Below are 25,065 nucleotides of genomic sequence, written 5' to 3'. Positions count from 1 at the left end.
GGGTGAGAATGCTCAAACGCATACGTGGGCTGAAGGAAGAACAGGTAGCCCATAAAGTATGAGGGTTAATCAAAATTTAGCAGAGCTGTATGCCTTTGATCTAGTTAAATAAAGTGCACGTGTTCACCAGGCTCCTATGGACAGAATTATTCTTGTGCCTTTGAAAATACATAGCACAGCCAGGGGGTGTATAAACATATGCCCCTGATCAGACACTATACAAGTTCTGGGATTGCAAGATGAGAATATTTCTACAGTCATAATTGGCAGTTGTGACATTTGTGCATTTCCAGGTTTTCACTTTGAATAAGGGGTTCAAAAAGGCAAGGTCATTGTAATGGTTCTTCCCCGTCATTGGTGAGGGCTGCAAAACCAGGCTATGCAGTCAATCCTCTGAACATCTTCCGGAAAGATGTTTTTTACCACTGAAAAAATGAAACCCTCGCATTCAGTAATTTCTCCACAATTAATAATATTGTGTCAAGGGCAACTCTTTCTATCCCCTGACCAAAAGCAGTCTGCAACTGTAGGAAAGCAAACAAGTACTGTGCATGTCAAGTTTTCCAACGGAGCAATGAAAACAAGCTGAATATAATGTTCATGTGGCTTTGCATATCTTCTAGCTTCCTGGCACATCTAATACAATTGTATCCGTCCCTGTGCAGTCTGCTTATTTGTGTGGCCCCGTCAATGTCCAGTAAATACAATGCAATGGAGTGCTGTAATGAAATCCACTAGGGCTTCGGTGGGAAGGGCTCCAATCCTCGTCCCAACACCAGCGAGAGCCGTGCAATTTCGCTGCCGCACAGCAGCACAAATCATCTTCCGCCCTCGCTGAACTGAAAGTGTACCCGGAGCGCAGCAGCGTTACGTGAGCCCCCCCTCTCTGTCCCGTCTCTGCCTGACGCTGCCTGGCCCGCTCCACTTCAACAGTGTCAATAGATGGACTCAATTGCCGCCGTGCCAGCAACTGGTTTGCGCACAAAAATGCGCACAGTGTGGGACGTTCACAGATGCCTACCCTGCTTCAAGCTGTGAACATAGGTTATGCAGCCGAACTGTCCACCAGGCTCCCCATGCGTTCTGACTGGGATTGGCCATCTCACTTTCTGTTATCCTCCAGCTTTTAAGCACATAAGACTACAGTATGTTTAAAGGCAAAAAAAGCTAATCCTGCTTTTATCCTCTGCCTCTATTAAAAACCCCTTTGTAAATGTTACACCTGATAGAAATTCCAACTTGTATCTGACATACTGTACTAGTATATGTCCTTTTATTTAAACACACACACATGGTATTTCCTATTATGCCATTCATTTTTGCATGTCATTGAGAGAATAATACACATATGTGCATTACAATTTTAATTAACAATTTTTTAATTTAATACAATTTTTAGAAAATAATTTTCATTTAAATAACTTCTACACCCCACCCTTACTCCCAGAAAGTTTCTTTCTCTGCATTTTCTGAAAACTGAATGACTGTTTTTATGATATATTACATTTTAGCAGGCTCAATCAGCCAATGGTGAAACTAAGCAAAATGTTAAGAGCAGTATATTTATCACAGTTTCTTCCAAACAGACAGCAAATCAATCAAGGTCATTTTCTACCCTGTACCTATTCACTAATTTAGAGAAAGGAAAAGGGCTGAAGAGTCCAACAATCCATTTTTAGATTGCACTTACACGTTTTATTCTTTCTGACTGGTGAGCACAGACTGAGCTCATCTGAGCAGAAATACATCAGCATCGGGGTGGATATACTCCCTTTCAAACTGACCTGCCAGTTCAGCTGGGATCTGTTCATGAGAGGCTCCTCCTCCTGCCTCAATATCTCCCAAAAAACAATGAGAGAGAAAGCATTTATCTCAGCATCCTGGGTGCTTTCATTTATTCCTGGGATTAGACCAGCAGCTCTTATTGAAAGCTTATCTTTTTTCCTCCAAAGAGATTTATAAGGGCGAGAGATTTTGTTTTTGATAGGAGTAATTGTATTTGGCTTGTAGGGTACAAGACTATTTATCTTGCACCTAGGAAATCATTACCTTAAATCCTGACAGATAAGAGCCAGGGACTCTTTGAGAATCACTGGGGTGTCATGTCATGAAATGACGGTCAGTCTTTTTTTAGAAGAAGAAGGGGTGTAACCATATTTTCTGTTTACCTGTCCTGCAGCATTAAGGCCGTTTGTTAAGGGCCATTATATCGAGATTAACCGAGGCAGAGACATCCGACTCACATGCAAACAAGGTCATGCCTGAGGTCCTCCGTTAGGAAAATCCATGTGGGTCCCAGCTTATCATCATAGAGAACACTGTGAGTGTACACAGCTATCTGTCAATCTGATTGCAGACTGTAGGGGGGCAATTTTCTACACTTATCAGCCTCTGAGATGCTGGCATGAGACTTCTTTTTTCAAAGGCCTTGGAAGGTAAGATAGCTGCCGCATATTCTGTTCCAGTTCAGAGGGTGAACCGCATGGGCAGCGTCCTGGTACATCTATCTGAGGAACAGTGTTTCTGTCATTGCAAAGGAAGGAAAGCCTCATTCACATTCTATCGCGACGTGCGAAGAAAGGCAATTGTCAGACGTTCGGCCTCAGCTCAAAAGCTGTGACACCTCCGGCGGGTGGAGGTTGAGCTTTTCAAAACTATTTACGGCCACGGAACATCGCATCCTGCCACGAGCTCGGGAACCTGGGGAAGCACCCGCGTGGCTCGGCACAAACCAGCGTGACCAGCCTTCCTAAAAATAAATAAATACCTGTTTTATTTCCACCCGCACCTATTCCGTCCATCAGGTCAATTATGCATCGGAGCGAGTAAGAGAGGTGGACCTCTAACTGACACGGACGTGGAGGTCAACGGTATCCCAGCAGGACTTGTCTAAACGCGGCGCATCACGCGTCCCCGGCCCTGTCCCCCAGTCGCTGACACATCCGCCCCACGAAAAGCCGTGCATGCAGGGCCGGGGGGAGGCGAGCAGTTGTTGAGCTGAAATAGCGTTCGTCTGAGCCGGGCCCCATGGGGCCCCGGCACTTCACTACCCGCAGGGCTAGCTGCAATAACCGCGAGGCCGAAGCAACATGGGGTAACTGCGTTTGCGCGCGTGTTTCCTTGATGAAAAAGTCATTCAGATTTGCACAAAATGCCACCCTGAGTGGAGCGAGAGCAAGCCAAGTTGAAAGCATCATTTATCAGAACAGTCTTTAAGAGGGAGCAAATAACTGAAGAATGTCAGAGCGTTTAATGGCTCTATAATAATATGGGGATTAAGTCAGCAAAGTGCAGTAATTTTCCATTTTGATTAGGAGGTCAGAGAATCAAAAAGTAAGTGCTTCAAACTCATTTCTATGAAGTGACAGGCTAATTTTTGTCATATAATTCTGTACCCGATGCCCGTGTTTCTGAAAAGAAAATAATTTTTCCTGGATACTGTGGGTCTGAAAGGACACCACAGAACTGTCTTTTAAATAATTATCTCTCACATTTGATGATCTCCAAAATTATTTAACGCTCATTAGTAAATCCCCCCAAAAACTTCAAAGAAATATATTGACAAAAGTGAAGTTGAAACCATTGAAACGTTGGCGATTAAATAAAAAGTGATATATATTAAAGAAAATCTGGCTGGGTACTGTCAGTGAAGTCTCCAAATTTGAGCACAGGTTTCAACCGCATCATGGGCTGGACAGGACTGCAACAGCGCTTCCTGTCTCCATCCCTGACAGGCCGGGACACACTTCCCGGGACATTTCTCTACCCGCAAACCGCTCGTGACACAAAAAACGATGCAGTGATTTGACTGCCATCTGGGGGACCCAGACCGCGGCAACTGGGGAAGTGTAATAGCATAACCCATCGCAGCTGTAATGGTCTGCCATTTTCCCCGCTGTCCCTTGCTATTACCGAGACAGAGACCCGTAAGTGTGAGAGGCAGCGGTTGGAACCATAGAAGCCAAAGCCAAAGTCCGTGAGTGGATGAGCCTCACTGGTGCATATATGCATGCGTACACGTAATGCGCATAAATTTGCATATGCACAGATATACTACACATGCATGCAAACATACACGCACATGGACTCACACACAGACAGATGGGCAACAGGATGGGCATATGGAGACTGAAATTCCTCGCACATACAGTACAAACAAAAAAAATGCATCGACTCACACACAGAAATATATACATGCGTGAATGTGCACATGAATATATGCTTTACACAGTCCTTTCCATATCGTTATAGCAGCCATGTCATATTACCGAAGCATACGGTACAGTACGTCAGTCAAAGATAATCTTCCATGGCACTCTTCTCTCAAGTGCCATGACAATGTTTCTGTCTGTCATTAACTTTCACCATCACTGACAAACTTTTCGTCCTCCCAGTGGGGGAGTATGTGGGGCAACACTGTGTCCACACTTAGTGTAAATGTGGGGTCATTCTCGGTGGATGGCAAAAGGTGATGCATCTCCTGAATATATCAAAGATTATTCAATTTATTATGTAAACCATCAAACAAACATTAATTACTCACAGAGATGAACCACACTCAAGGGGTCTATCATGGACTGATGTAAATTGGCACATCCCGTATGTTCATGTATTTCAAGGCAATTTATATAATTATATTAGTGTGAGCATGAACAAAAAATTGGTAACCCGCTCTCTTGAGGGAGACAGGTGGCTTCTTCAAGTATTCACTCATTCTGTACTGTCACTTGTTTTATGAAAAAGATGATATCTCACATTGATTTCCAGTACAAAAACATGCTCGTGTTGCTCTGGGATGAAACAGAGTTCTAATTAATGTAAATACTCAATTAATTTTTATTAAAAAATCAAAAAAACATTTCCTGAGATGATTCAGGGATTTGTTTATATGCCTTTCTGGGATTTATTATAATCTCCCGCTTGTCTCTTTATGGGAGTGCTTGCTCTCCAAAAACCTCATCCTTGGCTGCACTCCACCTTTCTCTGTCAGTCCCCCCGCCCTCCCATTTCTCTGTCTCTGCACTCCGATTTTCTTCATGCCCTTGTCCTCGGCTGCTCCTTCCCACTCTCCCCTTCTCCTTCTGTCTCAACCTCCCCGCGTTCTGTTTCTCTCTGTTTCGTCTTCCGTCCGCCTCTCTCTCTTCACTCTCCCTTTCACTTTCTCTGTCCCCCACCTACCCTTCCTCTTTCTCTTCCTCCCTCTCATTCTCCCTCTTAGAAACGCTAAGCGCTGATCCGGATTGGACCAGACTGCAGCAGAATATTTGAACCCGCCCCAAAGAATGGGGTAGGAGAGGGAACATTACACAGATTTTCCACAAGCTTTACATTCTTTTGTGGATGCTATACAATCTGCCAGTTCCAATCATGTTTAAGCCTCTTTTGTTTGCGCCTTCATCCTGTTACATATCAGCTTGCCTGAGTATTCATTTGCACTTCATTTTAAATGCCTGCTCCATGGCTTATTGGGAACTGTCAATTATTTTAACCTCCATTTTGTAACAGCATTCCAATTAGCTGACCCAATTTACAGGTATCTATGGTACCATAACACTCAGTCGTGCACCAGCTGTTGTTATGTACCACATTAAACCATCAGAAGGAGAACCAAAGACACAGGATGAAAATAATATTTGTCTTCAAGAATTTTCTATGTTTTTAAATCTTGATAGAACTGTGTAAATGTCACAATGGATTCAGCAAGTACATCATAAAAAAAATTATAAAACCATGTTACTTAAACATTTTTCATAAAATTTAACAAAATCCCTCCATTTATAAACCTGCGGGATTATCCAGATTGTGCATGTGCTGAGAATTTAGAGAGGAGCTCTAAAACTGAAAATGACTTGCTTGCAGAACTGCAGTTGAACAGGCAGACCAGGAATGCAAATACAATAGGTTTCTTCCAAATACTGTAAACTATGGAGGAAAAGGACCTCGCAGAATAAAATAGACTTTGCAATATTCTGGCTGACAGAGCAATGCAGAATTGTTAAATACATAGCAGTGCAATTCATCTGAGCTGGATGGATACTGGATTTGGATTTCTAAGGCCTGCCTTAGAAGAGCTGTACTTTTGTACAAAATAATATTTGTGCTGTTAAGTTTTTCAGAGCTATAGCAGTTGTTTTTGGCTTGAAATTTGGCAGCACAAAATCAATAACAACAAAATAAACTACAGGATGTTTGTAGCCATATTCTTTGTAATTTGTTGACTTTCATGGCCTTAAAATTCAGCCCCAATCAGTCAGTGATACAAGAAAAGCCAATCTGTGAAAGCTTTTATAGTAAATATTTTCATTTTGGAGGAAGAATAGACCAATGAAACACACACACACACACACACACACACACACACACATACATACATACAGCGAGCTCCATAATGTTTAGGACAGAGACATTGCTTTTTGATTTGGCTCTGCACTATTTAAGGGTATTTTAAATCTTAAATAAAGTCATCATATTGGTTGCAGATCTGGGCATTCTGCCTGAAGTCTACAACCCATAAGCTTCACCAGATGCTGGGTATCTTCCTTGGTGATGCCTTCCTTCAGTTCTTGTTTGGTTTGGAGGATTTTTGCCTTCAGTCTTGTCTTCAGTACGTAAATCCAGGTTGGGAGATTGACTATGCCAGTTAAGAACATTTCACTTTCATGGCCCTGAAAAACTCTTGGTAGTGTGCTTTGGTAGTTGGTTTGGGGTCATCGTCTTGCTTCAAGGTGAAGCACCTTCCTGTGCATTTTGAGGCATTTGGTTGGATCTGAACAGATAAGGTGTTTCTGTACACTTCAGAATTCATCCTGCTGCCGTCAGCAGTTACATCATTAATAAAGACAAGTGAGCCAGTACCAGTGGCAGCCATGCATACGCAAGCCATAACACTACCTCCACCATGTTTCACAGATGGGGGGGTGGGGAGTGGAAGGGATGCTTTGGATGATGAGCAGTTCCTTTCTTTCTCCACACTGTTCTCTTTCCATCACTTTGGTACAGGGTAGTTTTCTTGAGGTAATGATGCAACAACACACAGCTGGGAGAAACAGCTGAGCAGCCAACTGCCCAATTACTTTTGGTCCCCCAAAATGGGGGAACAATATATATACGACTGCAATTCCTATATGGTTCACCCAAAATGGATGTAAATTAATGCAAATTAAATCCAACAACCTGCACTTTAACCTCATATTCATTGCCTCATTTCAAATCCAATATGCTGGAGTACAGAGCCAAAAAAACAAAAAATGTGTCACTGTCCAAATACTGCACTGTATATATACCCAAGGTGAGAACAATCAGCCCTATACTTACTCTACAAACACATTTCATGAATTTGTTTATTTTCTGCTTTAGAACTCCTTTTTGCATCATAATACATTGAATATATTTTCATGGAAAAACAGGAAAAAATATAAAACAGCGCATTTTGTTGACTTAAATTATGCTGTCATATTTCAGATGAAGCATTGCTATATTTCATGCTTGCTTTTCCGACATAAATCAGTATTTGTATTGCAGTTCTGACATCAAAATTTCTCAGCTCCCCATAGCTATATTCAGATTTTCCCCAGGAAGTTGAAATAATATATCTCAATTATAATGGCATGAGATGAAAGTAGATAATGAGGATATTTGTTGACATTCAAAAAAAAAAAAAAAATGAAATGTGTCTGTCTGTTCAAACATACATTCATTTTTAGGTTGTTCTGCATCACATAAAATTGCATCTGCAAAAATAAAATGCAGATGTTTGACACTTGCGGTCTCCCATAAAATATAAACTATATAATACCACGAATACCATCTTGCTTCAGTTCTTGTCCTTATAACATAGCATGCTTTAATACTGCATGACGGCTCATAAAGACGAGTGCTTATCCCCCTGAAGCCCTGACAGATGGTTATTCATACTGGCTACTCAGGGATGTTCAGACCGATAGAAGAAACAAAAGTAAGAAAAAATAAAAAAGAATAGTAGTATAATTAAATATTTGAAAAAGGCTCAGTTCCACAAAGGTCATGCAGTGATAGCTCAGTGGGATGGCTGAACTCAAACAACATGGGGTAAGGTTTGACTGAGGGGGCCTTCTGATGACTGCTCTATCAGTTCACATTCTTGAGCGACTGTCTATAATTCTAAATATTTTATCTGCAAGCTAAAACCTTTGGGCAGAGTAGTCCATTTGGCTGACATTTATATCAAAATATTATACAACCATTACATCCATAAAACCAGCATAGATACTCTCTGTTCTGTCACATTACACTAAAACTGGGGCCGACTCCACTATAATGAAGGGGGGTGGGGGGGGGAGGGGGGCATACAAGGTGCTTTCACTGTGCCATTCAATTGCTTCTCCAGTGTCTCTCATGCTAGCAAACTGTCAGTTTTTCACTCCCCGGATTACTTGCAGAAAACATGAACCGACTCAGAAATGAGCAAATTATTAAAGTATTTCAGGGCCACTTAAGCCAATCTTTTTTATAGGTCTGCAGTTTTATATGCTGAAAATGAAGGACCTCAAGCTTAAAGCATTTGAGGCGAGGTCTTGATTGCGCCCTAACCTGTAATTACAGATGAAATGACACAGTCTTTAGAAAGGATATAAATCAGTCATGGCTGAATTACATCCGCTGCTGATCTAAATATTAGCTGCTAGCCTACAGTAAGTAACAGCATCTAGAAGGACATGGCCTTTGCAAAGCTTCACTGACAACAATCAACAGATTGTGAAGCATCAACCACATATTCAGTATTGTGACCAAACTACGCTAACGGATAATACGCTAATGGCTACGCTAATACGCTAATGTTGTTGCCAAGACAGTGGCACTTCCTTCTCCAGGAATTTGGTGTCAAATGGAAAAATGTGAGTGCTAAGTTTAAAAATCCTTTCAAAATGGAGGACAAGAACCAGGATCAGGGTTTTGATTATTCTGCTAAGACTGCTGAACCTGTTGAACTCGTGTGAATAATGTCTGTTCTGCCAAAACCAGAATCTACCAATGTGCTCATTAAGCCAGAAAAAATGACACTGTTCTTTCTCATCTGACTGAGATGTTGGGTCAGGACTATGGGAATGGCATCAAATTCATTGATGTACAGTATTTAGATTTAGTTTTTGCAAAGGTAATGCATTTACAAATTAAATGTAGCATCACCAACAATACTTTCTTAGGATGCTGTAGGAATTCAAACACTGCAGAAATACCATTCACAGCCAATAGAATCTAACTCAAACATTCATGCTAGGTCAGCACTCAAAAATTTATTTTATTAATGAATGCTAATTACCTCTCCTTGACGTATTAATCGCCAATATTCTCCTGAGCACCAGCAAGGAATTAAAATGCCAATATGCTACTTATTTATATGCATACATATATGTGCTATGCATGATTTTAGTGCTACACTTAAACCCCCTTTCTGAATAAAGTGATTCTGACAATAAACCCCAGGAGCAGGAGACTATCACTTCTGCACCTGGGATCTGTCACTTCCTCTGAACGACAATTGAACAGAAAAACCGAATTTCGATTAGAACAGCCTTCAAAACGATGACCAGGGACATCCCTGAATAGGAGCGTTCGCTGGGTGTTCCAGCTCCACATTCTTGCGATTCCTCAGACCGCGTCAGTCGTGGGCATGCGGCTCGCATCCGCAGGGTCGCAGCTGTGTCCCTCCCCCTCTCATCTGACACGTTCCTCGAGACCCGCAAACATAACACATGATTAACCGGACGCCTGATTAAAAGGGTCCGGGTGCTTGTGGAAGGGAAGAGCGTAGGAGGATGACCAGCGCTGCTAAGGGGAAGGCAGGGGGCTGGTGTGCTGAGTGCATGCACTGGCAGCTTCACACTCGCCGGCCATCTCTTAAAGGGGAGAATAAATTGGCGCCCATGTGAATGCTCTTCTCATTTGTTGTTATAGTTACCGTGGAGAATACCCTGTGATGACAGCCAGGGAAACGCAGGCACTGATGACAGAGCACCAGGCCATACGTGAGTCATTTAGCTTTTCTCTTCTCGCACAAAGATAACTTTGTGACGTAGGATGAGCATGGGCTTGAGGGAAGCAGATAGTTATGACTCACCCCACCCTTTTGAATTGTGCATGCTTCAACAGGGCGAATCCTCCCATCTCTTCACCAGAGAAATGTCCATTTTAACAAGGAGCAGCGAATGCACTGGAGATGGCTTAACCCCCAGTTTTGCCTTGTCAGATGTCATAAAAATTGATTCCTTTCCTCGTGCTTGTTTTCTAAGGCGGGGGTGAGAAAATTGCAACCCAAGCTTGTCCCTGATTGGAGGAGGTGGTCCAGACTTTTTATAACTCAAGGAAGAACGGCAGAATACAGATATCAAAGAAGAGGGCAGGGTGTACAAATTAATTCAGTTTGAACCCTGCGGTGATTGTTGGGCTTGGTGAGTCTCTCTTGGTCCAAATTAATGGACTGCAAGGACTTAAGGATAGAATAGGCTGCATTTGATCACCTTATTTGTATTCTGGACCTGCTTTTCCCTTCAACTTGGGAACATGACATACAAGGCTTGCCTTTATTTACCAAATACACCACAGGTTCCACAGTAGGTAACTTAGCATTCAGAGTGTTCAAAGAGAGCTGCTTATAGCCTTTATGTCTTTCATTTCCCTAAAGGAGAGCCCACTGTCCTTTCAGTAATGCCTCCCACAAGACATTCACCTTGTTAGCTTTGTGCAAAGAAAAAAAAAGAAACAGAAAAAATGAAACAGGAGTTCTCGCACAATTTGAATTTCGCCCGCATGTGGAATTTCAAAAGGAGAATAAGAAAAACAACATGTGTATTACGATGATTGCCAGCCTCATATGGAGCATACTGATTGGACCTTTTTGTCTTTCACTCCTGTAAAGTGAAGCACTTGAAAGTCTGGGCATATGAGTTTTTAATGCTTACTTTTACAAAGTGTTTTCTTGCTCAAAAGGATATTACAGAGAAAATGTTAACAAAACACATTCTGTTCCCTTTCTGATTGTCAGTGGTTTAAAAGCAACTGCTGTCCAGTGAGTCTTTCACAAACCATTTCTTTTCTACAAATACTAATGCGTTTATCAGTCAATGAATGGGTAGAAGTTACCTGTGGGGTAGTGCTCATTGATTGGCCAGTTGTCCACCTGCAGTGTGGCATTGCCTCCATTTCTGTTAAATCGTACCACATGGTATTTCCCATCATTCACAGGGGTGCTGGATTCCCGCACACTGATGTCAACGGTCCCAATGTTAAACGTAACGCCAATCTTGCCTTGCTCCTGGAAAACAAACAGAAAACCTCTTCAGTATTCTGGGTTCAGTTTACCTGGTAAACCTGCAATGCCACACACCCATGTGCATACTTTCACATTTCATTAAATGCAAAAACAACCTTGTTAATATTTGTGACCACCCCGCCCCCCACATTTTTTTTAAAAGATTCTCAAATAATCCGTTGCATTAAAGACCTCTGGTGAACTAGTCCACTTAATGAAAATAATTCATCAACCATCACGTTACCACAATCATGGTGAAGTATCTTTTGCACTGATCTAAATAACGCAGTGAAAGTAGCCAAAATCAATGGCACTAAATAAAACAAGGAGAGATAAGGGAGATTAATGGTCACTGAAGGCCCTGAATTATATCGCCCTCACACGGCCGTGTATGTTTCCACACTTTCCTCTGAATTCATTGGTAGAAACCATGATCACCGATTTGAATTCATGAATAAAAAGCCACTGCCCAGCCTCAACGTTCAATACATGCAAAATTGTAACAGCAGCAATTAATGATGAACTGCATTTCAATCTGTATCAATACATTCCTATTCTGAACAATGAAATATGCAGTCCTGTATCAACTGAGGTTCTGTATGTAGGCTTGGACCTATAGTACTATAATTGTTTTTAAAATGCCAAGGACATTGAACAGCACTTTTTCAGACAAAAGTACAAACTGTCATAATGAACATTTCCTAATTGTTCAAGGCTTTATGGGGCTCACAGAGGCTTACTGCAATAGTTGATAAAATAAGTTTTGTCTTATTAACGCTGGACAAGTGAAAGCAAGATTAGTTGACTTTACAGGAAAATGAGCAAACTACGCAAGAGAAATGTTGGGGAAACGCATTAATAATTACTGTAAAATGAATATTCATTCATTGCAATGGAGGAGCATTTACAGACTGGGGGGGCGGGGGGGGGCAGTACTGGGAAACGCAGACTATACACACTTTTTATCCCACCCCTAATCAACCAAAAGTTCTCTTTTCTAAGTCACTTTATGTAAAGGGCAACATATAGTTCAACGTATATGGTCATCCTAGAGCGGTGGTTCCCAGCCTTGGCCCTGGAGTAGCCCTGTGTATGCTGGCTTTCATTCCAGCCACAACCGCAATCCCAGAATTTTAACAAGCTGTTCAATTGGGAGCTTTTCATGTTCAGAGGGATTATTTACCCACTTAAGCCACATTATATCAAAAATAGCCAAGAACAATACAATTCCCATGTTTATATTGTGCTTAGTGTGCTATATCGTAAACAATTGCATTACTGTATTGGGTTCATGTTGGGAGAATAGGGATCCCAGTCCTCAACAAATGTGTATGCAACATACTGTCATGTACTGTACTTCATAACTCTTTCATGCTGCAGTCAAGCGCTCACCAATAAACACTAAGTGTGCTCTAAATCCATACTCTATTCATCTTCAGTACCACATCTCTACCATAAAATATTTATGCAGTGCAATGTCATGTGTTTAATACAATTAAAACAAACAGTAGGACATTTATATCAATTTTTTCTGTGTTAAAAATGTACATATCACAACCAAAAATATATAGTTTCAGGATTTCTCAAGAGTAAATTTGGAAGACATATTACATACAAATGTTTTAAAATTACAATGTTTAAGCATTATGACTAGAGAAATATGTAACTGATTTGAGTATTATATCATTTACAAATGTGCCTTATTGGATCAACCTTGATCTTTATTGCTTTATTTCTCTCTCTCTCTCTCACATACGTATCTAAAACAGTTCAAAAGGTTATAAATCACCGGAATATTTTATATTTGTGCATCAGAATATTTTGTACTATGTCTTTATCAGTGGGCATCAGTTCCAAGATGACACAATAATAGATAAAAATTAGAAATAAATAAATTAGATAGGGGAGAAACGTATCACCATCTTACACATTTATCACGGCTGATCTGTATAAACGGAAATCTAGGCCAGAGTTCTCAAGTTCATTAGGAATACTTTGTTCCTTGAACACAAAGCAACTATGATAAAACTGTATTCTTGCCGATCCAAGCTATTACGCACCATATGGTAGAAACACGAAAGCATATTTGAACGCTAAGCATTCAGTATAATGGGGTCATTCATACTTGATGTGTGTGGTCCTCACAGAGAGACATGAGAATCTGGCAGTGAAATGTGGGTAGTCATAAATACACAGTTGTATTCCCTTTTAGTTTGATGGTCTGGTTTACTATGATGTGATCTAAGGAATACTGCACACCATCTGGATATTTAAAAGCCGTATTTGCAGTTGGTGGAACCGGGATACAGATTGCCAGCATATGGTACAGTATACCAAACTCAGGCAAAGGTGAACAAAAAGAACATTTTATTCTGGTGCATGCTTCCATTTCAAGTATCAACTGGATGAAATTGAATGAATACATGGGAAATGCATTTTGTAAAAAAACCTTCCCTGTGATGGATTGTTGCAATCAAAGGAACAGGCACTTAAAAGTCACATTCTTTGGTCCCATAAAAGCCTTACTTTTTTATCGCTGGAATTCCTTGATCACATCAGGGAACCCTTCATAAATACCACCCTTTCACTCTAATGCAATAGTCAAAAAGTTGCCTTCTACTCTAATGCTTGTACGAATACAATATCCTGCTGTATTAATGCAAAGTAAGAAGTAGAAGTAATGAAAAAGTAGCGACATTGGGGAAAACTAAACTATTCGGATGCACTTTTGCACTGTGTGGCATTTCTGTTGTGCTGATACAATTTTATTTGTTAGTATGGGGGGAATAAATAAATTGGTGAATGTAGACTTCTATAACACGTTCACGATTATGAACATGTTACAGAATACATTTACCAAACAATTTATTTTCCCCCCAAAACTAACTAATAACATTACCAGCAAGATAATTCAGCCTCCAAGCCTGAGTGAAGTGATTGACATTTCCAATTACTTTTTATTAGCTGGTCGTTTGCTAGGTGTAAAAAGAATGTCCTGTCGAAAATATTAAAACAACAAAATTGACATGCAGGGTAAAATTGAACAAGGACAATAAACTATTGTTTCTCCCATGGAGATAACAATAGTACTTTGAGCCTTTCGCACTGTGCATAAAATCCTTCAAATCAATTCAGCAGGGATAGGTGGTTAGGACACAAGACAGTATAATTTCCCCCCGTATAGGCTTTACAATACACTTTAATTGCAATTAAATTATTCCAGTGTTATTTCATTTTGATCAAAGGAATAATTTTCATTAACAATAATCTAAAATAATAAAAAAATCATTTAATTTTAATCCAAATTTTAAAATGGATATATACATATTTCAGTTTAGACAGTACTTCATCACCCTTTGGATAGTTCACCCTTATTTTTTTACCAGTTTACAGGAGTTTGTGAGAGGGAGTTGGAATTAATCTCTTAGTACCTTAAGGCTGAGCAAAAGCAAGAACAACACTGTTACTGGCACTGTTACAATTACAGTCAGAGCAACCCAACCATTTCAGGGCCTCTGTGGTCTTCATGACACTGCACACTGACACAAGTGATACGTTCAGCATCTAATTCCAGGCCAATCAATCTGACTGCATGAAGCTCTTTCAAGGGAACAAATCACACTCAAAATACTGCGCAAACTACATGCCGGATTTAGTTCAGACCAAGTAAACAACAGACTCAACAGAAAAAGTGACATTTACAAAGCTGCAGCTAGTATTGATTCTCAGTAAAAGTGGACAAAAAACATATTGGCTGATGGTAATAGGATAAATCTGATCAAAAATTCTGACCAAAAAACAACAAAAACAGTAATAATGAAAGATATATGTAATGATAAACCTCAGCCTCCAAGTACTGTTTGCTTCCTTAAATCAAACCACGGAAATAATGTGTATATTCCAAATCAAGTAGGACAATTTTATCTGAAGATTCAATTAATTCCCAGTGCAATGTTCATTCCTACATCAAAGACATATTTTGTCCTCCACCCCCTCACTTTTCTTACGTCATTTGTCACATTCTATACAGCACTTCAGTGGCAACTGAAGGACTGCACGGTCACAGCAACACGACCCTCGCCCACGCAGGCGGCAGTGCTATTGAGGCAAATGCACAGTGTCCATATAGTCACCCGCAAGCCATTGATCATTTCCACAATATAAGCCACACGGTGTACCACAGGAGAGATGGCTACAAAAGGAGAGCCACATCTGACCACAGCCGGTAACCTGTAGGGTTCTGGTGATCAACAGCAGGTGTCTGGCAGACATAAGCTTCACTTACCCTCAAAGGACAAAGGACAATTGCATTCCTCAGTTGTGGACTTCCAGTTACATATGTCTATTGACACAGCTTAACTGGAACTACCGATAGCTACGTAGGTCCGATTTCAGTACATAAATAAAAGTTCAAATTAATTTTCTAAAATAATGTGCTGTGAGACTTATATTGTCTTTGAACGTATGTATTTACATTTAGGAATTTAGCATGATGTTATCTACGATGGTTTGTATTTTTAGTATGCACAAAAGTACCCACTAAAAGTTATAGAAAGAGTAAAGACAATTTAGTCTGGACATGAGTGTGCTCTGAATAATGCAACATATTTTCTTCTCATTTCCAAGTGGTTACTGAAAAAAGTGTGAGAGTTAATTTAGCTGTGCATATCCGTGCACTGTAAAGAACAGGAAAGATGCTTCCATGTAGGAAGCATTTGGCATCCTGAAAATGAAATCAACTTTACAGTCATTCACTGCATTACATAGCTAATTTCATGAAAGATAATTTAGATATATGTGATTGTAAACAATAATTTGATAAGCATATATTACAAACAATATTCAACTTAAATTTGTTTAGAGAGGTATTGTTTAGTTATTGTTCAAATAGAGTTGTTGAAATGTTTAATTCTGATAATTAACGAGAACAAGAGGGCATTAACAACAACGTTTACATTGTTTACTCACATGAGATAACTTGACAATAAAATAAGTGTAGCTGGATTGGAAATAGTGAGGTGATGCAGACACTGGGGAACAGAGGCAAACATAAACTCTAAACGATTTCCCAGAAACACTGACAGCAGCTATACACCCCTGAGCCCCATCTCTCATGAGGAAGTAGGAATCTTTTGTGAGTACAAGAATAAAATGGGCACTTTACTTAATGTCACATAATTGACGTACATTACTGGGTAGGTAAAATGTTCAAGAGTGCTATTCGAAGTTAACCTCTAACCCTTTACATCAAAAGGGAGACCATATTTAAATTTATCGCTGGTTTATAGAGTCCTAGTGCAGGATAATGGTGTTGACACTATGTAGCTCAATGTCAACTGTCGTGACTACTCTGATCCTCGCATAGGATATTGTTTGGCTGGTCTCATGAATCTTTTTGCAAAATACTTTATTTTCTCCACATGTATCTGTATTAATTGATATAATTTATAACTATTGTGCGTGGATTTTTTGTACTTTCTCTGGAATCATAACGACTATACCCTAGCGAATATGAAGAGCTATGAGGCATCATAGTAAAAAATTCTGCAGCTAGTGTAAACTAATAGCAATAATCCACACAAAAGAGATCTTTAACTTTATAACTTCAATCAAATGTTCAAAATGAATTTGTTTGATTGCAGCACACACAAACATACACACACACACAAATGTCATGCCTTCAAAAAATGACAGAAGTCATTTTTTAAATGTAGTTAATTCTTTAAACATTATGGACTGTCTAAATTAACTCTCGTGTCTCTTGACTGCTATCAATAAAACAATTGTTGCATTGTCTTTTGTCTTGTTTTTTAATTTTTTTTAAACAAGATTTGACTTAACTTGATTTGACTGTCGGACATGGAACATACAGAGCATCAACACACAAAGAAATTTAAAGAAACTCAAAGAAACGTGTGCAAACAATGTACAGTATATTCTTCATGACAATCAAAGTCCAAGTTAATTTGTGCATTGAGCCTGGAAGGTTATTAAAGGAGATGTTATCTGTAGTTCGTTATTGGAATAACTGAATGTTATCGGTAGTTAAACAGAATATGGTGCTTCAAAACTGCATTGGGGATTTAGTAAATTAAATTGAAACAGTTTCGTAATCAAATGGAATCTGGTCTTCAGATATTTCATTTAATGTGCTGGTGAATACAAGCAAAGCAATTAAGGCAATAAAATAGTGCCTCTCAATCTCATAATTCACTGCCCACTAGGGTAAAACTTAATATGTAAATTAAGTGAATTTATCCAATACCTATAAATGAAATGATTCACATGGTAGAGCTCTGGATTTTAGAAAATAAACTTAGAGAAAAGCATTTGCAACAAAAAAGGATCATGATACCCACCAGATATTTTCCTAATAGAATTATCAATAATAATATGTAGAATCACTGAATTTTTGTAGTACCTCAAGTAATGTACAAAGTGGCGTGCATACTATAGAGGTAGGTCTGAGGAGGACCAGGTGAAATAGTCGATGAGGGAATTAATCAGTGTAATTAGATATAAGAAACTGAAGCCCCCCTGGCAGAAAAGTGTAACTTATAAAGAGCTCGCAAAAGAAGTCTTATAGAACAGAGTAACAAAAATAACACGATACAGTGGCTATACACAGCACCAGGATACAACATCTGCCAGGGACACAGTTGTCTAGTTGAAACTGTTGTCTGTAATTCTTAATCATTCATTGTGACACTAACAGAAAGACTGACAAACAATGTTTTGCTTTCAGATTGCATCTGCTAGAGACCCCTCCAGTTGAAAACAGTAACAGCATTTGCATTTTTGATATAAAATGACCTCTTTCTATTAGGTCTAGAACATGCCTACATACAGAGGCTATAAAATCCTATACTGTCGGCATAGCATAATAGCCTTTACTACATTTTATACAAAGCATCATGGGTATTCACACATCCACAGCAACAAATAGAAAGCTAATTTAATGAACTTAATGAAGTATTCACAGTTCTGTTGCAGCGACGAAAGTGGTGTCAATTATAATGATGCCTGTTTCATAAACAGATTCACACAGTTTATTCACTTCAGATTCACTTCATTGTTTCTTCCACGAAGAGATATATGATACAGCCGCAGAATAATTAACAAAAATGGGACCAGTATTGGATTCATGGGTTGAAGATCTTATGCCCATTTTCAAATGTTACAATCACAATCTCAAAAAAGCAATAGACTACATTGTGATGTCTTTTATTTGTATTAGTGCATGCACACGATATAGAGATTTATCTCCGACCTGACCCAGTAGATGCAGAGGAGTATGTGTAACTGACATCTCTCACAGCTTTTCATTAAAAATTTCAAAATATAAAAACCTCTATGAAACTGTGTACACCAGCTTTGCAATTGATTACATATTTATATTTTTCTTTATTACCCATAAGACTGTCTCTTAAGCTAAAATGCAAGGAAAGAAGAAAGGATGTGGAGGCCCACGGCTCTGTCTCTCTTCCTGTAATGAGAGTATTTAATTCTGTTTCTGTTTCAATGATTATGATATTTGCACACAAACTGTGGCAAGGCAGTGCAGCTGTCAGCACCTTGATCAGGTAATAGAAATGGCACATAAATATAAAGTACAACAGCGCTACAGTGTCAAGATAGTTACAGCAAGAATATAACAAAGATATAACGAGTCTTAAAGCCTGTATCAAATGCTGTATCGTATTAAGACACATGTACAGTACTGTATGACGATGCCCTACAACGGACACTGTAAATGTGTCTTTGTTAACTGGATCTGACATTTAGCTAGCAATCCGCTCGGTACCAGAAATATATTCCTGCATAGATTATAATGACAGGGCCCTGAAGTTACAACGGTCACTCACTTGTTTATTTGCTGACTACAGAAATGTGATTCAGTATCCAGAAAAGTTTGAAACCAGTGATTTGTGCAAGCTAGCTGCAATCAAGGACATGCTTTAACAGAAAATTAAGCATGTGTAAAACAAAATTAAAACATCTGGCAAGCAATCCCAGGCTGATTGAGCCCTTTCTTTGGGCGAGACTACACCCAATTATCCACTGTGCTATGAGGGCAATGTTCACATTTTGCCATAAACAGCAGTTGACCATTGTGGGAACAGTCATTATGCCCATAAGGAAACAAAGGGGAGCCAACAAGGTGACCCGATGTGGCAGTTCCACAGCAGCGCTAAATAATGTCACCACTCCAAGTCATCAGCTGATCTGCCTCAGATACAAAACGGTAAATTGAGAAGACTGATCTCATTTGCTGGCTAAGTGCAAAATCTGGGTTTGTGGTTGCAAATTCGATACACCAAAACCTTTTGTTTTAGATTTCAGATTTTATTTTTTGTAATAAGAACTTGCTTTCCCTTGACAAGTAAAAGCTTTTTTTAGTACTTTTCTACAGTACCAGGGACTATGGGGTGGAGCTAGCAATTTGTGCATTGCTGAAGGGTGAACTTCAAACTTCCTATGAATCATTGATAGCCAAGAAAGGAAAACGACTTGTTTTTTTGCATTTTTGCCAAGATGAAGGCATTTGTGGCACTTTATTTCTATTTAAATTATGAACATAAACTAATCTTAGTCCTGTAAATGGTTCAAGTCTCTTACTTCATTTAAGGCATTTTCCAAGTCTATGTGATGCTGACATCTGCCTTAAATGGGTGAGGATGGGCCAGATTTGGCATCTGCACGAAGGTTAAGGGTTAAGCAATGTTTCTTGTCCGTTTCACCCTTGCTTTCCCTGCATTAACCATGAAATGCAAATCACTTGTGCTTAAGGAATATGCATGATTTCTGTTCATGCTTTTGTTTTATTTCTGTACAGAACATTCATTGTAAGTGGTACATCAACATGGGATTAAAACAGGGTCTGAGAAGCACTGAGGAATTATCTTACAGTATAATAGTTTGAGACTGACAAGAATAGAAGAGTAGAGAATTAATGGAATCAGAGTCAATGGAATGTAGGGGAGCTTACTCTTTTAATTAGATCATCAAAAAGAAGGGCAAAGACATACCACAAAGCAGTCAGATTACTCTCTCCTCCGTCCGATGGCATGAACAATTTATCTATGCATTTCTTTCCATCCATCTATGATCTATACCTGCTTATTCCTGGTCAGGGTCGTGGGAGGTGCTAGAGCCAACCCAGCATGCATTGGGTGAGAGGAAGGAATACATCCTGCACAGTTCACCAGGCCATTGCAAGGCACACACACCATTCACTTACACACCTAGGGGGGCAATTAACCTAACCTGCATGTCTTTGGACTGTGGGAAACTGGAGTGCCTGGGGGAAACCAACCAGAACACAGGGAGAACATGCAAACTCCACACAGGAAAGCTACAGCAGGGATTCGAACCAATAACTTTCTTGCTGTGAAGCAACAGTGCTACCCACATAAAACATGCTGGATTTAGGCCTTTTTCTTAGTTCTGATCAATACACAAGAGACTTCTTCAAAAGGTAAAAGCTATATGATCATCAGAGGTAAAAGGCTGTATAAATTGCGTGTTGTGGCTATAAACAATATCAATTGTGTTGATGAAGCAGAAAGAATAATTAATGAGTATATGCTGAATTGCTTGCCAAAATTCACAGGCTGCAAACCCAAACAGATGTACGGTAATTTTAAATAGTTTTAAGCTTTTTAAGCTAATTTCTAAAACTGTGTTGTTCATCCTCACTGCTCTACCATCATTCAACAACAAGAGAATGTTCCTACATTTAGTTGTTGCATGATGGTAGATTAATTGGAATTTACCAAAGTTTGTTCATGATACCTCATATTGAATGCATACGATCATATAATTTTCAGTTAAGGATTATGTTTGTATGTAATACCAGGGCCCTGGTGTTTCCCAGAGGAGCTGTGCTTTTTTAGGGCATACATATGTTTGATGCAAAAGTTTTTTTAATTGATTCCTTGATCAAAACTGATAATTCACAAAATGTGAATAGTTCCATATTCTAAGACTGCATGCTTTGACTGTGTTAAATCATTTATTTCTACATTTATTTCAATGTGAGGAGAGTGAATCCACCTTGTTGGCAAAGTGCCACACAAAAATACGAGCACAGAACACCTAAACAAATAATTTTTGATGGTTTAAATTGATTGCTGCTTAATGGGCAGGCCTTTTTCCAGACTGAATATTCATACATAAGCCAAAAATGGATGCATAAATGATTAAGAATTCTAGGTCAAGTTTATGAGCTATGGAGCTATGTCTGGCTCCAACATGGAATAGCATTACAACAGTATCATTACAAATGACCTAGTTTTCTGGGTGGATGGATGCGTTCTGAGGGGGCTCTCTGTTAATCTTGTTTTCACATTTGGGTTTTGATTGCCTTTGGACGTCATACAGTATTCAGTCACACGGATTCCACCGCATTTATTATTTAATGCATTTATTTAACTTTTATTGGCTTGACTTTTAAAACCGGTAGGCAAATGATTTAGAAATTGTAAAGAAGGACAGTCGTGTTTATCTACTACACTGCAAAAAAAAAAAAAAAAAAAATTAAAATAAAATTAGGCATACCTTCTCTCTTGTTTTCACATAAAAGAGAGCTGCAAAATGGGGAATTCTCTTCCAGGTGTCTGTGTCTCCCCTGACTAATCTGGCAGACTGCAGGCTGTACTGTATGTATAAGATTAGCTTATTTTGCAGCATTTCCGGTGGGAAAGGCATGAACCAAATGTTATCACATTCAACAGACACATCCATTCCCTCAAATAGCACAATTATACACATTTAATGAATGAGTCAGCAGAGGAATGGAATCATTTCAGCCAATTATATATTGCGAGGCAGTGGCACCACCTGCCTGTCTTGGTGCAATCCTGGGCTGCCACAGTAATTTAGCAGAGTTGCTGATTGGCTGAGCCCAGTTCCTCATTCATTATTTCCCATAAATACTAAATAGCATTGCTATGATCTGTACATTTGGAAACACACCAGGAAGCCCGATTACTATTCACAACTTTGAGCTCTTTTTAATGGTATATGCTTTGGGTGCTGGCTGGCAAATAGTAAACACATTGCAGTACTGTATGTCGGGGATTGTAAAACCCTTCTACATTACACATGACAGTATGCTCACAGTTTGCTTTTTAATTTGATAGTAACATACTGAAAGTGAATTCAAAGAACAGAAATCACAGTCCAATAGTCTTTGCATCTATGATAATAGAGATAACAGAGATCCAGCTCCATGAGAATGACACAAACAGTGTTCACCAAAAGATATATGAAGACTAATGTACACCAATCACAATCCAAAAAAACAGCCCGCTGCATGCAATTAGTCTGATTAGTTATTTATTTTTTTACCTAGGAAGTCAATCCCCCTTGGACATCATGTTCTAGCTTTAGGGGAGTGAAAAGATCAAAACTCAGTGTCCTTGAACGGTGAATATATGCATAGAAAAGAATGAGATACAGATCTGATAAATGAATAAGTCATCAGAGGGGTGTTGTCAGCCTCCTGCAGCGGGGCACATGTCACCGGGAACCCAAAGCGCCAAACATCTGTTGCCTCCGTTCCTCTCACTCCGGCTTTAAAGGCGGGACTCTCTTCCCTTCTGCCGAGCGTTCCGCAGCTCCTCCGGAGCGCGGCTCCTACGTACAGCTGGTAACTGTCAGATACGCCGCATGGGCGCTCTCGTCTTCCCCAGAGTCAAGCGCAGAGCGCGCGGAGACTAAAGGCTGTCAGGGAAGATTAAACAAACCAGAGCGCCGCATTGTTTGTGCGCGCACCCCGCACGGAGGCTTGCGAACCCGCCGATGCGGTGTGGGACACAAAGGTTGGTGATGGAAAAACCCAGGGCTATTCTTCAGGGCCAGATATCCATAGCGGCATCGACTTTGAACCGTTCAATAGCGAAGTCCCTGTTTTTAGCCACCGACTTCCAAAGGGGGATAAGCCTCGGTGGTAATCAGGTGGAGCCTTTGTGACCATGGATGCTGCTTAAGGCTTTATGTGTAAAATGGCATGCTTCACGTTTCGCTGGGCAATTTCCTACAACTAAATGTGTTCTTTAATTATACCCAAAACATCTATGGACTGAAAATAGCAATGCTTCAGGCTAAATGAGCACAAATGTAAGTGGATTTTAATAAAACGGAGTGCAAGATATTGCCAGCAATATTTGGCCCATGTCATGCAATGCAGATACATATTTTGCACTGCATAGTGATGTGCCATTTCTCAGTGGCACCAGTTGAAGGCGTCCGTCTCTTTTACTTTTAACCACTGAAAACACATCTTTGTTCAAATGATCTGTACTCCTGGTGCTCCTGAATGAAATGCTAAGCATTTAGACACAATTTTTAAACCTAAGTTTCAGACAAGTAGGTATAGGCAGAAATACACAGGAAGTGGCACATATACTGGGAGTGTCACTGGGCCTTGCTGCCATGATCTTCACACTGAAAAATGAGATCCATCTTTTTCAAAATCCCCTGGACTGTGACAGTCTGCTCTAATCTGCTGGAGAGAAGAAAGCTTAGCCAGGGCTTAGCTGTTTGCATTTAAGCCTTACAGCATCACTGTTGTTAAATACGTGCATTTACTAATAAGCTGGAAGAAATCAGTCTCATTAGCAGTCTGCTCATGGACCTGCATTTACTGAAAAGTTCTATGTGGAGTCAATGTTTGTAAATAGGCAGGTTGAGTCTCCCAATAAATTTACATACATTTATGTTGACTAATAAGGATTTAATAGAGATTACCCTTCTTATCTGATTTATGTTCCTCAAATCACTCCCACACATGCTATTAACATATAGCATAAGGCCATGAGTGCAGAACAGAATGTTCCTCTTGGAGGTGTAATTTGAATAAATAAATGTAAAAAATAAACAAATAAAATGAAGTAAAATATAAATAAAATGAAATGTGCCTTATGAAATGTTTGTCTTTAACTTTCCACTTTCCATACAAAGTAAGCCTTGATAAACATTGCACTGTTTGTTCATTAAAAACTTTGACTATGTGAGTAACTGATCAGGACACAATGGTTGTTGAGACCTGTCTCATATCAGCCTCCGACAGATATGAGCTTCGTGACACGAACCTGAGGGAATTTGACTATCATTTTTTGTCTCGGGTCATTTGGAAACCAATACGTACAGAACAAAGCCAGCATGTTATCATACACTCCGCTATCGTTTTAAAAATGAGCGCTCTGAGTGCGCTGGAGGGAGATGCTCCCCCACGTCTTGGTGACGGACACAATGAGAGCCGTCAACACCCGCAGCGCCTTCGTCTGTAAATGGAATTTGCACCGCACAACCTCATTTGCTGTTATCTGCAGTCATTTAGGCTGCAGTTCTGCTCGTTCCACCACCCAGACAGAAAAGTCAATATGGCCGAACGTCATTGGCAGGACTATACACTTGTCGGTGTAATTTGAAGTCATTTTCGGTGATAGAGGGATAGCATCCCTTCTTCAGATGGAGCCACGCCAGATCCAGCTTATTCTGATTTTTTCATGCTTTTATTTGCCTTGTCTAGGCTAAGCAAATGCTGACTTCTCCAGTCTGTCAATCAAGAAGCTTGGAGTGGCGAGCCATACAAAACACAGACAAGAACAAAAAGTCAGTAGCTTAATTGGGTTGGATAAGTTTGGATAAGTGTTCAAAAAAGATAAACATCACACTTCACTTTTCAGTCACTACCTATTTTGAGGCAGTATGCACATCATGAAGCACAGGGATGGAATAATGCTAGAGTACACATCCATGCAGGGCTCACT

The 25,065-nt window shown here is 39.7% G+C and overlaps 1 protein-coding gene across 30 annotated transcripts in view; it reads right to left on the bottom strand.

Annotated features, from left to right (window-relative positions):
- Nucleotides 1–25,065, bottom strand: part of nrxn3a (neurexin 3a) — a 322,672-nt gene that overhangs the window by 41,228 nt on the left and 256,379 nt on the right. For all 30 annotated transcript variants that reach the window (XM_064322559.1, XM_064322726.1, XM_064322770.1 and 27 more), the window contains one exon: nt 11,119–11,290. In XM_064322559.1, the coding sequence (XP_064178629.1) occupies nt 11,119–11,290 (172 nt within the window). The remainder of the gene's footprint in view (nt 1–11,118; nt 11,291–25,065) is intronic.

This window comes from Anguilla rostrata, chromosome 1 (genome assembly GCF_018555375.3).
Source record: "Anguilla rostrata isolate EN2019 chromosome 1, ASM1855537v3, whole genome shotgun sequence".
Taxonomy (NCBI): domain Eukaryota; kingdom Metazoa; phylum Chordata; class Actinopteri; order Anguilliformes; family Anguillidae; genus Anguilla; species Anguilla rostrata.
Note: the sequence above shows the minus strand (reverse complement) of the source record. Positions and strands in the feature narration are given on the sequence as shown.